At 48.2% G+C, this 13,502-nt stretch overlaps 1 protein-coding gene across 4 annotated transcripts in view; it reads left to right on the forward strand.

Moving 5' to 3' along the window:
* The window catches only part of BOC (BOC cell adhesion associated, oncogene regulated), a 77,705-nt gene that overhangs the window by 62,255 nt on the left and 1,948 nt on the right, over positions 1 to 13,502 (forward strand). For all 4 annotated transcript variants that reach the window (XM_025199660.1, XM_006020135.3, XM_006020136.3 and 1 more), the window contains 9 exons: positions 1,687 to 1,846; positions 2,763 to 2,873; positions 4,091 to 4,297; positions 5,262 to 5,443; positions 6,897 to 7,002; positions 7,582 to 7,704; positions 9,844 to 10,065; positions 10,447 to 10,655; positions 11,384 to 11,457. In XM_025199660.1, coding sequence (XP_025055445.1) covers positions 1,687 to 1,846; positions 2,763 to 2,873; positions 4,091 to 4,297; positions 5,262 to 5,443; positions 6,897 to 7,002; positions 7,582 to 7,704; positions 9,844 to 10,065; positions 10,447 to 10,655; positions 11,384 to 11,457 — 1,394 coding nt within the window. The remainder of the gene's footprint in view (positions 1 to 1,686; positions 1,847 to 2,762; positions 2,874 to 4,090; positions 4,298 to 5,261; positions 5,444 to 6,896; positions 7,003 to 7,581; positions 7,705 to 9,843; positions 10,066 to 10,446; positions 10,656 to 11,383; positions 11,458 to 13,502) is intronic.

The following is a 13,502-nucleotide window of genomic DNA, read 5'->3' on the forward strand; positions in this document are numbered from 1 at the left end:
CTAAGCAGATCAATGTCCTATTAAATTAGAGGACCACACCCTCTTCTTTATATTATACAGTGTAGCTTTAAATGACATAGATTGTCTTTAAGCCCCATACTAGCCACGGCAGGAGTTTTCTCCATAACTACAGGCTGGGATTTTCAGAGAAGCCCCAGGGAGTCTATGGGTGGCAGAGGTCTTTTGAGTTCATTTCTCCATTCACACACCAATGGAGTAATCAGCCACAGCTCATGTAGGGCTGGGAGGGGGACTCAGAATCCTATCTTCCTTGCTGGGTGGTGAATTTTAATGAGTAACAGTTGGTCAGTGTTGATGGGAACTCCCTACACTGGTAGGACAGGCAAGTTTAAGGCCCCATAATAGCAGTGGCTGGAGGAGGCACTCCCAGCATTTCACAGGCTGAGGATGACTTCCTTGCATGGTATTCAGTTACTTGATGGCAGAGGAGAAGCAAAAAGCTATATATGGAGCTTTGGTATCCACGGGGTGGTGGCAATGGAGATATATTCATTTCATAATATAAGAGATATGATGTTGGTTCTGAACTGGCTGGATTGTGACCTGCAAGCAGATAGCCATTCACATCAGTGCAAAGGGGCTGATCAGCTAAGAAAAGCAAAGCAACTTGCACAGCAGGAAATGGATGTAGCAGTCAGAAAAATGACTTGGGGCCAGACTTGCAAAGTGGGTGGCTACCTAATTCCTGTTCAAATGAAAGGGACCAGGTACTTGGAGCCTTTGAGAAGGTGGGCCTGAGGAGCCTAGATCCCATAGGAAGTCAAGAGGACATAGGCTTCTAATGCACTTAAGCACTTTTTGCAAATGGTACCCTGATTTTTTCCAGTGGGAGCTTGGTACAGGTTGTTTTCGCAGACACGTGGTGTAACCAGCCTCTTCAATCAGAGCAAACCAGTATTAATATTAAAAGTGAGAGGATAATAGAAAGAGAAACAAAAGTGAAGGCACCATGGGAGATCAGTGCATGGTCTGACTGTGTGCATTGTAATGATGACATGGGGCCAGATCCTATTAGGTGCCTAAGTGGATTTAGATACCTACATGCGATTCTAGTCTACATTGCTCACATCCCTAACAAATAGTTCATGCCAGGGGTGATCAAGTTCCTTTTCCTTCTTTTTGTGACTCAGTCCTGAGAGTAAAATGATGTGTGTTACAAAAGTAAGTGCATTCATGTGTTTTCAAGGACTTGAGGAGGGTGGAATAGGATCCCAAATAGGTGCCTGATAGGTGGAATAGACTCTCCCCATAGTGTAGACAGAGAAGAAGCCATAGCTTTTTAAAGTGCAGCACCAAGAAAGGAAATACATAATGGCTACAGAGCTAGGTATCTTTCAGAATCGATTAATGTAGGGTGAAATTAGAGAGAAGATAAACAGCAGCAAGGAGTGAACTTCAGTGGAAGCTGAAGACTTGACAGAAACATCCCAACATTTAGAAGCTTTTGCTACCTGTATCTGAGTTATCTGGGCCTCTTAGCTTTCCAGAATTAGACTGGCCAATCTCACTTCTTAACAGCAGGGGAGAAAAGCAGTCCAAATGTTTCCAAACTTTTTGTTAAAATTTTTTCAAATTTTAAATTTAGGTTTTAGCCAAAAGCCAAATTCACCCCGAAGAGCAAAGCAGAGCTCCAGGCCAGTGATTCCTATATTCTGATTTCATCAGGTTATGAACTCTTCAGACAACTGGACAGTCAGGGACATTCCGGCTACACAGCACCGCCTGATCTTGACTAAACTGGATCCTGGGAGCTTGTATGAAGTGGAGATGGCAGCTTATAACTGTGCCGGGGAGGGGCAGACAGCCATGGTGACATTCAGGACAGGTAAAAGTCAAACCTTTTGCTAGGTATTGGGTGGAACTTCCTGCATAGACTGAGACACCATCTCCTGCCACCTGAGATGGTACGCCATTTTGGAGTTAGCTTTTTCCGCCTTGCATTCTGCCATTGCATTTTATATCACACTTGCTGTGTTTCTCTTCAGCATGTAGAGCCCCCCAGGTCCCTGCTGTGGAAAGACATCTGCCCCCAGATATACTGGGGAAAATGAGTAGGGTGGGAGGCAGACTAAAACATAGATCTGAGTAGCCTTGGGGACTCCATGCCTACTTTTACCTGTGACTGGCTATGTGAGTCAGGCCAAGCCCTTTCTGTTTTCTGTTGTTAGGCCTCGGTGAAATGCAGCTACATAGTAATAATTGCCATCTTCTCAGGTCCAGCTGACAGAGAAAGTATACATTTTTTTCAGAAAGAAATACCATATAGTTTTAATTGGGGGAAAAAACAAGTAATTGTTGGAGATTTGAAAAATGTCGATCAGCTTCACTGCTAGAAGTGCTGTGAAATCATTGGTCTACCTAAGGTGGTAATCACATGATAAACCTTAACATGCCACATATTCAATCAATTTATCATGCAGTGAAATGACAAACCAGTCGCAAAGATGTTCCACATTTAATTTGAACATGTAGCATGTTAGTTTAAAGCATCTGTATAAATTTTCTAGCATGCGGGGAGCTGGAGACCTCAAAGGCCAGGCTCCCAGGGCACTGGCAAGTTTAAAGGAGGGGGTGAGAAGGCCGAGGCTTGAGAGGAGCTCCTCGCACATTGGCATATTTAGAAAGTGCACAAGGAGTGGCTGAGAATTTCCCATTGTCCCACAGAGTGGTGAGAAAGACACCCCTGGCTGTAACACTTTGCTTTGCAGCCATGGCACTGACGCTGCTTCTTTCTTGTCTAGGTCGACGACCAAAACCCGAGATTGTCGCCAGTAAAGAGCAGCAGGTCCAGAGAGATGACCCAGGCACGAGCACGCAGAGCAGCAACCAAGCAGATAACAGCCGGCTGTCTCGTAAGGCTCTGCCCAAGTGGGATGGGAAGTCAGGGTGGGGATTGCCATCTCTGTTCCAGGAATCTGAGGCCAGCCAGTGTTGGGATGAGAGCGAGTCATAGGGCAAGGCTTAACGTTGCTAAGCTTAACTTTGTGGGTCCTAGTGCATAACGAGGCTTGCTCGGTCCATTTAGTGCCAGTTGTAGAGGCAGTTTTGTGCAGGAAGGGGCACAGGCTATTCACTGCTTTAGGACATCTTCAGTCTGAGCCCGAACCCAACCAGGCTGGTCCTGTTCATTGTATCTCATATCCTGTTTGACATGCATGCCAGTAAACAATTCTATTACACTTCCTGTGAAGAACTCTCTTGACTTTGTAGCTCCCAGTTGCTTCCATCCTTTCAGTTCCCCTTCCCTCCCTCCTTTTCTCTTTCCATTTCCTTCATATCTGGGTCCATCATTTCCTCCCATTCTTAGTAGTTTTTCCTTCAAAGTTATGTCTACACAGTTTATAATGTTTAGAACTCCTTATAATGTTTAGAACTCCTTCTAAACTCCTTCTTATTCTCCTTTGCGTTCTTTCAGTCTCTTCTTTCCCTTCTTTCCAATATCAGCCTCTTCCATCTGTTTTTCATCATCACCCACACAGCCCCATAACCACTGCCTCCACATCAGTCAAGCCTTTTCTCTACATAGACATCCCTTGAAAACCAGTGATTTTTTTAGATAAAGAAATGGTTTGAAGATAGTGAGTGAGGGGGCTGTGTGGGTGATAAGGAAGAAAAAATGGGAGAGACTGGTATAGCTTCTACTCTGATACACTCATGTATGCATGGACACACATGTGCACATGCACACAGTTGCATGCACACCCTTCTCCCCATATGCTTCACCCATCCTAGTACCCTTCTTTTTCACCCCAAACCCTTTGGCTTAGACACATGATACATTTATACCAGTATAAAAAGGAGTAGATATATACCTTGCAACCCTAAAGCAATGCAACTTTCCTAAAGCTGATCTAGAAGTACCCTGAGAGAAAAGCAGGGGTAAAGCTGAAGCAGCATATGTTACATTTGTGTGTGTGTGTTTGCTGCTTACCTCGGGGTAGTTGCTGCTTACAGGCAACAGGTAATCTCCCACCTAAGTTTACTTTAGACAAGGAAAGGGTAGTGTTGCTCCTTCAGGCACAGAGAGAGAGAGACAGGTTGTTCTGATGTGCTGCCTTGCTCCTCACAGCTCCGGAGGCACCAGACCGTCCCACTATATCCATGGCATCAGAGACATCTGTCTACGTGACCTGGATCCCCCGTGGAAATGGAGGTTTCCCCATCCAGTCATTCCGAGTGGAGTACAAGAAACTGAAGAAGCCTGGAGACTGGGTGCTGGCCACCAATGACATCCCTCCCTCTCGCCTCTCAGTGGAGATCACAGGCCTGGAGAAAGGTAGGACATGTTCTCATCCCCCACCCAGAGGTGTGTAATGAGCTCCTTCGGTGTCCAGGGTAGAAGGAGCGGGGGAGTATACCAGAGAGGAATGCGTTACCTGCCACTGCTGTCTGCAGAGTGAAGGCTGTTGCTGCTGCTAACTGTGACTAGAAAGACCGGTGGCTCAGACAGCAGCAGCCCCTTGGCTGAGTTCCCTTGGAACCATCCCCAGTGCCTCATTTGCTCCCCCTTGCCTCCCCACATATGTTACTAGGTGTAGAGCTGCAGCTGCTGTGGTAAAGAAGCCCTGGGGGTGTGGAGAGCACAATTCTGCTCTGCCCCCTCTCTCTCCCCCAGATACACTGCTGGGTGTGACACTGCCCTGCCCAGCTCCTATGGTTGGGTAGGGGCAGTGCAGGGCAGTGTGTGCCATCACAAAGATTCCCAGATTCTCTAATGCCCCCTCAGTAGTCAGCAGCCAGGGCTGGTGCCCTGCTCACCCTGCCCTAGTTATTAAACTGCCCCCACCAGCTGCTGAGGACCATGGGGAATGACCATAGAGAATTGCTACTTTTATGGTGGGTTGCCATCTGTTATGGCATGCATAGTACTGCTGTGTTTAAGCACCTTCATCAAGCAAGAGGAATCCCAGCAGCCAGCCTGGTGAGATCTGCCAGATAGGCAGGGCTATGGGCTTCCTTGAGAGGGTGCACAACTTCCTTTTATCATTTCCTGTTGAGATGGTGAAATTTCACAGCACTGACCTGTGAGTCATCCAGCCAGGCCCCCCAGGAGAAAAGAAGTGGCCTGAGTTTGGGACACAGCAGAAATCAGCCAACTCCTTTGTTTTTGGTGCAAAAGGGAAGCAGTACCCTCTCTGCATTGCGTCTCAGTGCTCGGGTTTCTGGAAGAGATGTAAGCTTTTCCTAATTTGGCTGTTGTGATGGCTACAGTCTTCTCTCATTTCCATCTCTCCCACCAGGCACCTCCTATAAGTTCCGTGTTCGGGCTCTGAACATACTGGGGGAGAGTGAACCCAGTGCTGCCTCTAGGCCCTATGTGGTGTCAGGCTTCAGTAACCGTGTGTATGAACGCCCCGTTGCCGGACCTTACATCACCTTTACCGATGCCATCAATGAGACCACCATCATGCTGAAGTGGATGGTAAGAGCGTGGATCTGGGTCTACAGATGGGGAGGGATGAGTGAGTGTTGGGTGGTTGGCAAGATAAACCCCCAGGTTTCCCTTCTGGAACCTGTCACCCTCTTGGCTTGGCCTTTGATACTGGCCATTCTCTCCAGCCAGCCAGGGCCAGGCCTCGTCAGTGCCTGGGTGGGGAAGCTTGATGGGTCTAGGAATCTCTGTTGGAGATTTATTGAACAAGTCTCTGTCCTCTGTGCCAGCAGTCACCCTAGTGGTCTATCTTGGTGGTTGGGGCACTGTATGGCTGGATGTGCCAACTTCCAGGTGGGGTATGAAGCTGGGGCCTTGGCCATTTATAAGAGAAATGGGTGGTTAATCTTGCTGTTCTAGCCAGATTCTTGTGAGAGTAGCTAGCATCACTTTACATTTCCATGTGGTTTCCATCAGACATTGTCCCTCTTTACTTCCTGTCCTAATCTGTTGGGAAGCAAAGTGGGGGAGGTGTTGGTGACATTTTATTGGACCAACTGTATGTGTGTATCATTGGGAGATGTTTCTCTGAACGATCCAGTTGGTCCAGTAAAAGATAGCACCAAAAAAAACCCTTAATTTTCCTGGAGTGTCAAAGCTACAGTAATATTCCAGCCCTACTAACCTGTTAGGTATTGTTGCTAACTAGTAGCCACACCCTACCCCTTGGGGGATTCTGTTTAGTGCCTTCTGGGAACCTCCAAGGCCAAGATGCAGTTGGAAGAGCCATAGTTTATTAATGTGGAAATATTACTGAGGGCCAAGGATGACAGGTCTTTGTGCTTCTGTCATCTTAAAGAGACAGAGACACTCATCCCAGGTAGCGTCCTCTCGCCATGTTCCTTGTGGAGAATTTGCACTGCCAGCTGCTTGTTCTTTAAACAGAGGGGCTATAGCTCGTGGATGGTGAGGGTGTGAAGGCAGAATCTCTGTGGTAAAACACTTTTAGGAAAAATGAAGTCAATGGCCAGTGAGTGGGGTGAGGGATGGGGGGTGGATATCTCCTGTAGGTGGTTAGTGACCACCAGTTCTTCACAGCTTGGCCAGAATGCTTAGACTTAGCAAGATTTGGGTAAATGGCACAAGGTCCCGTGTTTGACCAGTTGCATCCACTGTTGGAGCAGCAGTACACATCATTTACCTTCCCTGGAATCATTATCAGTCAAATATGGGGGGCAATGTACTGAACACTTGACTGGATGTACCAATGGACTGACTCATGACAAATTCAACCCTGTGGCATCACAGCTGTTTTGTAGTTCTTGGGGAAGGGCACAAAAGATCCCAAGGTAATAGAGGGGTCTCCAGGCTCTTACAGAAGCCGCTAGAATATTATACAACAGCAGCATGGGCAAGAAGAGGCATCCCTGCAACCTTTTTCCAGTAACAGGCAGTTTAGCAACACAGATACCTCTGCTAATTGTTGCTTTCTGGTTCTCTGTAGTACATCCCAGCCAGTAACAACAACACCCCGATCCACGGCTTTTACATCTACTACCGCCCCACTGACAGTGACAACGACAGTGACTACAAGAAGGACGTAGTGGAAGGTGAGACTGGCCCCAGCTGTCACTCGAGGGGTTGTTTTCTTCCCACTGAGAACGTCATCTGGCAGGAGGGAGCTGCTCTGGAAGGGGTGCCAGGTTATAGCAAAGCTTAGAAACAAAGTTCATTCTTGGGAAAGCCAAGATTTCTTTGGGCATGGCAAGGTAACGTGGGGATGGGAAGCTGCATCCAGTACACCTCTGCCTTAGCCAGCAGCCTTAGTGTGGAGATGCACTGCTCTGTATTTGCCAGTTCCCCAGGCCAGAGAAGATGCAGCTGGCCCTTGCAGTGACCAGCAGAGGGAGCACTTATGCAGGAGGTTGAACTAGATGAGTGGAGGCCTGCCTTTATGACATGCGTTCCACATGCCACTCCAGTCCCCTTCCCCACCCCATCTGCTGCTCTGCTTTCTTCCGTCTGTCTCTGATCTCAGGTCACTCTCCAATCTGCCACATGCCACACACAGAGGCTGCCCATACCACTTGTGCACACATACCGTGGGTTGGCTACCTCTGGACTAGATGACCCTTATGATCCCTTCTAACTATTGCTTTGTAACGAAGCCATCTGCATTCCATCTCCAGGTGATCGGTACTGGCACTCCATCAGCCACTTGCAGCCAGAGACCTCGTACGACATTAAGATGCAGTGCTTCAATGAGGGTGGTGAAAGTGAATTCAGCAATGTGATGATTTGTGAAACCAAAGGTAAGCAGTTGTGCTGGGTGGGGAGGCAGTCCCTGCCTAGAAGAACTTACGGCCTATGTAACAGCTGAGGGATGAATGACAGGCAGACATGGATGGAGATGAGGCAAGGCTTGCACTGATTCCATCCCAATGTTCAGCTCTAGGAGGGGCCCTCTTGATGGTCACAGCCCCAATATGCTACAGGCTATAGGCCGCAGGGCTCTTGAAAAGATGGACTGGCTCAGTCTGGTGGCTGAACGATATATTTTGGATCAGCTTTAAATTAAAATAGCTTGTTTTTCCTCATTGAACCAAAAAACCTATCAGGCTCTCCCCCTCCTCAGTGTTGTTTCTGGTTGTTCCAAAACATTTTGTTCAGCCCAAAGTAAATGTTATGGGTTTGGTTTATTTATCCCTTTAAAAAAATGTCACTTTGAAAAGAAAAATCCCAATGGGTTTGATTTTTTTTTTTAAGATGGGAAAATAAAATATTTAGACATTTTCCTCTTTTCTTTTCCTTTCCAAATTTTTGTTTGGACCTAAATTTGTGTTTGGGTTTTTTTTTGGTTTTTTTTAATGAGTTTCCAGGTCACTGAAAAAATTCTGCTCCCCTATAGTGCACACTTGTGGGGAGGTACAACCCCTGCTCCCACAGTCTGTTCAACGCTGGTCAAAGCCAAGAAATAGCAGGCAAACGAGACACAGACATACCTTGTTTGGCTGTGCAAAAGTACTTGGAGAAGTAATAATAGTGTGGTGTGTGACCAGGGTGAGTTAGATCAGTTGAAGTGGGCCCCTTGGAGGAAAGACACTTTTAGTAGGCTTTAAATTGAAGAGAGGGTAGAGGCTGAACAGAGTAGTGGCTGAGGACACTGGAAAGCAGCCCGCACTGATGTGTATGAGAAGATCTGATAAAATTGGTGGCAGAGCCAGTGTCATCTGTGCAGCAGAGGAAACAACTGGGCAGTGCAATAAAAGAAGAAAACTGGCTGACTAGGGAAGGATGGAGATGGGTAGGTGAAGACAAAACCATCTCAACTAGGCATCGTGGAGAAGATGGGGACAATGGAGGGATTCAGTGCAGTTCAATGTGTGAGAGAGAGGATTTTAGCTGTCTCGCTATGGATGGACTGATGGGGGCAGCATCAGTGTCAGGGAGACTAACATGATGTGGAGGGGAGAAATTGTTCTCCGGATAGATTGAAGTGGCTGGCCTTTCCAAGGGTTCTCCTAGGAGAAACAGCAGCCTAGGTATGTGAGGTGAGAGAGCGAGCTGAGCAGTCAAAAGTGACTCCCGGAGTCTGAGTGACAGGGATGGGAGGGCTGGTGTCAGTATCAACACAGACTGTAGGGAGAGTTTGTTTTGGACACATTTGCTGTGAGTTGACAGTGAACATATTGGAGAGGAGATGTTGGACAGATTGGTGTAATGTGGCACTAGATGGAAGGAAATAATTTAGGAATAGAAAGTGACATTTATGACCCATCTATAGAGAGAGTAGGTAGAGCCATGTGAGTGGATCATATTACTAAGGGAAAGGGTGCAGATGAAGAGACTGGCCAGTGACAGCCCTGTGGGATACTCCTGCCCTCCCAGAGACTATTCATTATCTCTAGTCTTCTTTACCTCTCCCCTACTGTTCTTGCTGGATGCAAGGGTCCCCTTCACTTCCTATCCTAAATTGTTGTGTATGTGTGTGGGTGATGGCAAACTGCTGCCATTTTCATGACAAAGTGATTCTAATTACTTGTATATGAGGATTATAATTATCACTGATATATAATATGACAATTAGTCCACTGCCACCTGTGTGGGCTCAGGCAGCTGATGGTTCTGGGAGCCATACACAGAGGATATGTCTACATTGCAGGGCAGCATAGCAATACCCCAGATGGCTTTACACAGGCTAACTCGTGTCATGGAAGCTACCCAATGTTCACAGCACAGAATTCCCACCGGCTAATTTACCCTGGATCTCAGTGAATTAGCCCACACAGTTGTATGCTACAACAGCTGGACTATGTGTGGTCCTGTGCTAGCTCTGGTGTCTCTACATTGCCCTGCAGTGTGTGCAGCACAGACAGACATACCCTCCCATGTAGCTGCCCTTTGTCACTGGGTGATGCATCTCTTTTTAACCCTGTCTCTTCCTCTTGCAGCTCGTAAGTCTCTTGGGCTGCCCGGTCGCCTGCCACCCCCAACAGTGCCCCCACAGCAGCGCCCACCAGTCGGCAGTGGGCAAAGTGGCCTGGGGACAGGGGCCATGGTGGCCCGCTCCAGCGACCTGCCGTACCTGATTGTAGGGGTAGTGCTGGGCTCCATCGTCCTCATCATCGTGGCCTTTATCCCCTTCTGCCTTTGGAGAGCCTGGTCCAAACAGAGTAAGTGGCTTTGTTCTTAAAGGTGCAGCTGAGGGCTGGTTTATCAGACCCACTGTAGCTGAGAGGATCCAGGGCGTGTTGGAAGTCAAAGTCTCACTGTGCTGGGCAGCTCCATGCTGGGTGTATGGGAGATCCACTCCCTGTCCAGCTTGTAACACCAAGAGGCAGCCCTGGACTTGGAAAACAATCAGAAAACCACAACCCCTACTCCATCAGACAGGTCCCATCCCTTCCCTGCAGGGTCATTTACATCTATTGCAGTGGAGGGGGTGGGCAATTTAGCAGATGTTTGAGCCTGGTGTATCCCAACGCATCTTCCCAACAGCCAGCAGCCTCCCCTTTCCCAACCTTACGTGCTCCTTCCTTCTTCTCCCTTTTCAGAGCAGACCATAGACATGGGCTTCCCTGGAGCTGGGCTGTTGGTGTCTTCCTGCCAATATACCATGGTGCCCCTGCGAGGGGTCTCTGCTCCTCGAGCCAATGGGCAGCCCTATGCCAATGGGGTGCACCTGAATGGCAGCTATCCCTCAGCAGGGATAGGCTACCCAAGCACAAAGCCCCGGGACTACTGTCCGGATGAAGTTCAGCCGGTAAGGTCTCACTCTCACACCCAGCTTGACAAGGGACATAAGCAAAATGCTGGGTGGATGTTTTAGTCAGGCAGCCTCTGGCCCTGGTCAGCCCCTTCCATGGGATTTCTGTGTTCAGACACCCCCTTTCTCTGGCACTGGTGTGGAAGGGGAACAGTTTACCAGACTCACTCATCCCACGCTTCAGCCAAGTGAATGGAGGCAGTGTGTGTGAGGGGAAATCTTTTTCCAGTTAACTATGGAGAAAGGGACTGTGCGCCTGGGTCCTGGAAGGAAGAGAGCAGGGAAGCTGCTCCTAGGTGCAGTGAGGAGATAGAGCAGCTCCTTGGCAGACTGGCTGAGGAGAGGGAGTGAGGGGCCCTTGCATCTCAGTGAAGAACGTTCCTTCCTTGCTGCTGGGGAAGGGTGTGCTGGGATTTTACAGGGGACCCCATCATTCTCCTGGGAACACAAATCTAGGTAGCAATTTAACTGTTCTAATGCAGTCATCAAGGGCTGTTACCATGTTTAGCTGGAAATGAGTTTGCTAGTACTCATTCCACTTCCCAACAGGCACTCTGGCCTCTCCAGTACGAAGTGCAGGTCATCTCTGCTTCCCCTCTTTCTGATCCGCTATGCTGACCCCACTCCACAGTCCCATAGCACTAGCTTTGGTTTCTCCATCCCCTAACCCTGGCTTGCATTCTTGCTCTTCTAAGATGTTCCTCCCTCTCTCATTTCAACCACAGGATGAGACCAACACCTTGCTGCAGGAAAGGGTGATGCAAAATGGCAACCTCCAGCAAGATTATCAGAGCTCCAGGTAAGCCCTGGCTCATGGGGCTTGGACTTGGGTAGTGCAGTAATAATACAAGGACTTGTGGGACTTAGGAAAAAGATCTGCTAGGTTGGCTTATGTGCCCTGAAGAGTCATTCCCTGTTTACTTGTGCTCCAAAGCTTTGTCCAACCCTGTTTAAAAATTTTAAGTAATGAGGCTTCCCCATCCAGTTCTCTTGGGAGACTAGTCTACGTCCTAACAGATGTTGCTGCTAGAACTGTTCCAGGTTTCATCTTCTTTTAATTTATCTCCCACCTCTGAGGATGTTAGGGCAGCATAGGCCTCAGTCTGAAGAAGACCTGTCTCCCTTTCTTCCCCTTTTCATGTTCCAGCCGGGGTTGGAGACTTGGGTTGGACCAGAGGATTACTGTTGATGCTACTGATACAAAGCCACCCTTGAGAATCTCCCATCTGTCCAGACCTAGAATGGAAACAGATGTCACCTTTGTGCTGTCATAAACATTTTTATGGTGGCACAAAGTGACAGCAAATAGGTGTTCCTCCCTTCTGTCACACCATGACAAAATGTAATAAATTGTGCTGCTGTATTGCAGTGTACATATATTTGCTTTATGGCAGGGACCATGGGCAACTGGAGCTTGAATGGGAACTCCTGTACAGGACTGGGCCTCTTAAGCCCTGGGAGTGCCTGTCCCGCTTTCCCCACTTCCAAAGATGTACCTCCAGCCATCTCTGGGGCATGTCTCTGCAAGTGGAAAAAGTTGGGGTTCCTTGCTTTTGGAGACTCATCCCTGACATTGCTGGGGTGCATCTCTGGAAGCAGGGAAAGCTAGGACACTGGTGTGATCCTAGGGCTGATTGGCAGCCCCAGCCCTGGACTGTAGTGGCTTGTCCCAGCTTTCCCCACTTCTAGGGACATGTCTAAGATCTCTGGGGAGTGTATCTGGAAACAGGGAAAGTTGGGGTTCCCCGTTTCCAGAGGCGTGCCTCCAGCAATCTCCAGGGTTTCCCGGAGATTGCTGAGAGATGCATCTCTGAAAGCAGGGACTGCGTTGCCTATTGTCTCACAAGATCGATGGGCTATATGCGTTGCACCCAGTGAAATGGATCAGCTCTGGCAAGTTGCATCTGGCACAGCTGATCCACTTTGCTGGGCAATGTCTATTGCTAGCTCTAGTCTCCTCCTCAGTGCACCTCACTGCAGATTTCATTTCATTGTTTCCATCCTCTCTGGTCCTCTCCCTTCCTGCCATTTCTTCTTACACCCTTATGGAGCAGGCAGGTCCTGAGGACTCCAGGCCCTATATTAAGCCTCAAGCCAGTGGGGAATTTTCCATCAGATTTCCAACAAAAATTCAGTTGCCACAGAATCGGTTTATTGCTGGAAAATGTCCATGTGCTGTGCATATCATAGCTTCCAGGTACCTCAGCTACCAGCCTGATGGGGGATTTGGGCTCCTAGGGCTCCCAAGTCCTCCTGTGTTGGCTGGTGGGAGCCCTAGAAATTCCAGGCTGCCCAGCATTGTACAGCAGAGTCAGGGCAGGGTGCTCTGCCCAGTGATTAAGCAAAGGCACTCCCATTTGGTTCTCCAAAACAGAATTTTTTTGAGATTTTTCCTATTAAAATTCTAACCATTTTTTCCCCTTTAACTGTTTTCTCAACTTGGAACAAAATTACAGATAAACAAAATACCACTTTTTCTCTTTCTGGAAGGCAAACTATTTTCTGGCCTGCTCCAATTAAATTATATTTCCCCATGTGAGAGAGAAGAACAAGGCAGCACTTTTAATGTATCTGAGTCAAATCCTGGGCCTGCCAGCCCTTTAGTACAGAGACCAGGGAGCTGCCTTCTAGCACTATGTGGGGTCTCTCTAGAGAGAGGCTAGGTCATAGAATAAGAGGGTGTGCATCTGACTGTCCTTTTACCTCAGTCCCCATCACACATGCATGTACCACTTTTCCCCTATTTGCGGGCACTCACAGTGTCGTGACACCAGGCTGATACTGTATTTGAGCTCATGGAAGGCAGCACCAGGTGCAGGTCCCCCTTCAAAGGGAAACTTCCTG

The sequence above is a fragment of the Alligator sinensis genome, unplaced genomic scaffold (assembly GCF_000455745.1).
Source record: "Alligator sinensis unplaced genomic scaffold, ASM45574v1 scaffold343_1, whole genome shotgun sequence".
In the NCBI taxonomy this organism is placed as follows: Eukaryota; Metazoa; Chordata; order Crocodylia; family Alligatoridae; genus Alligator; species Alligator sinensis.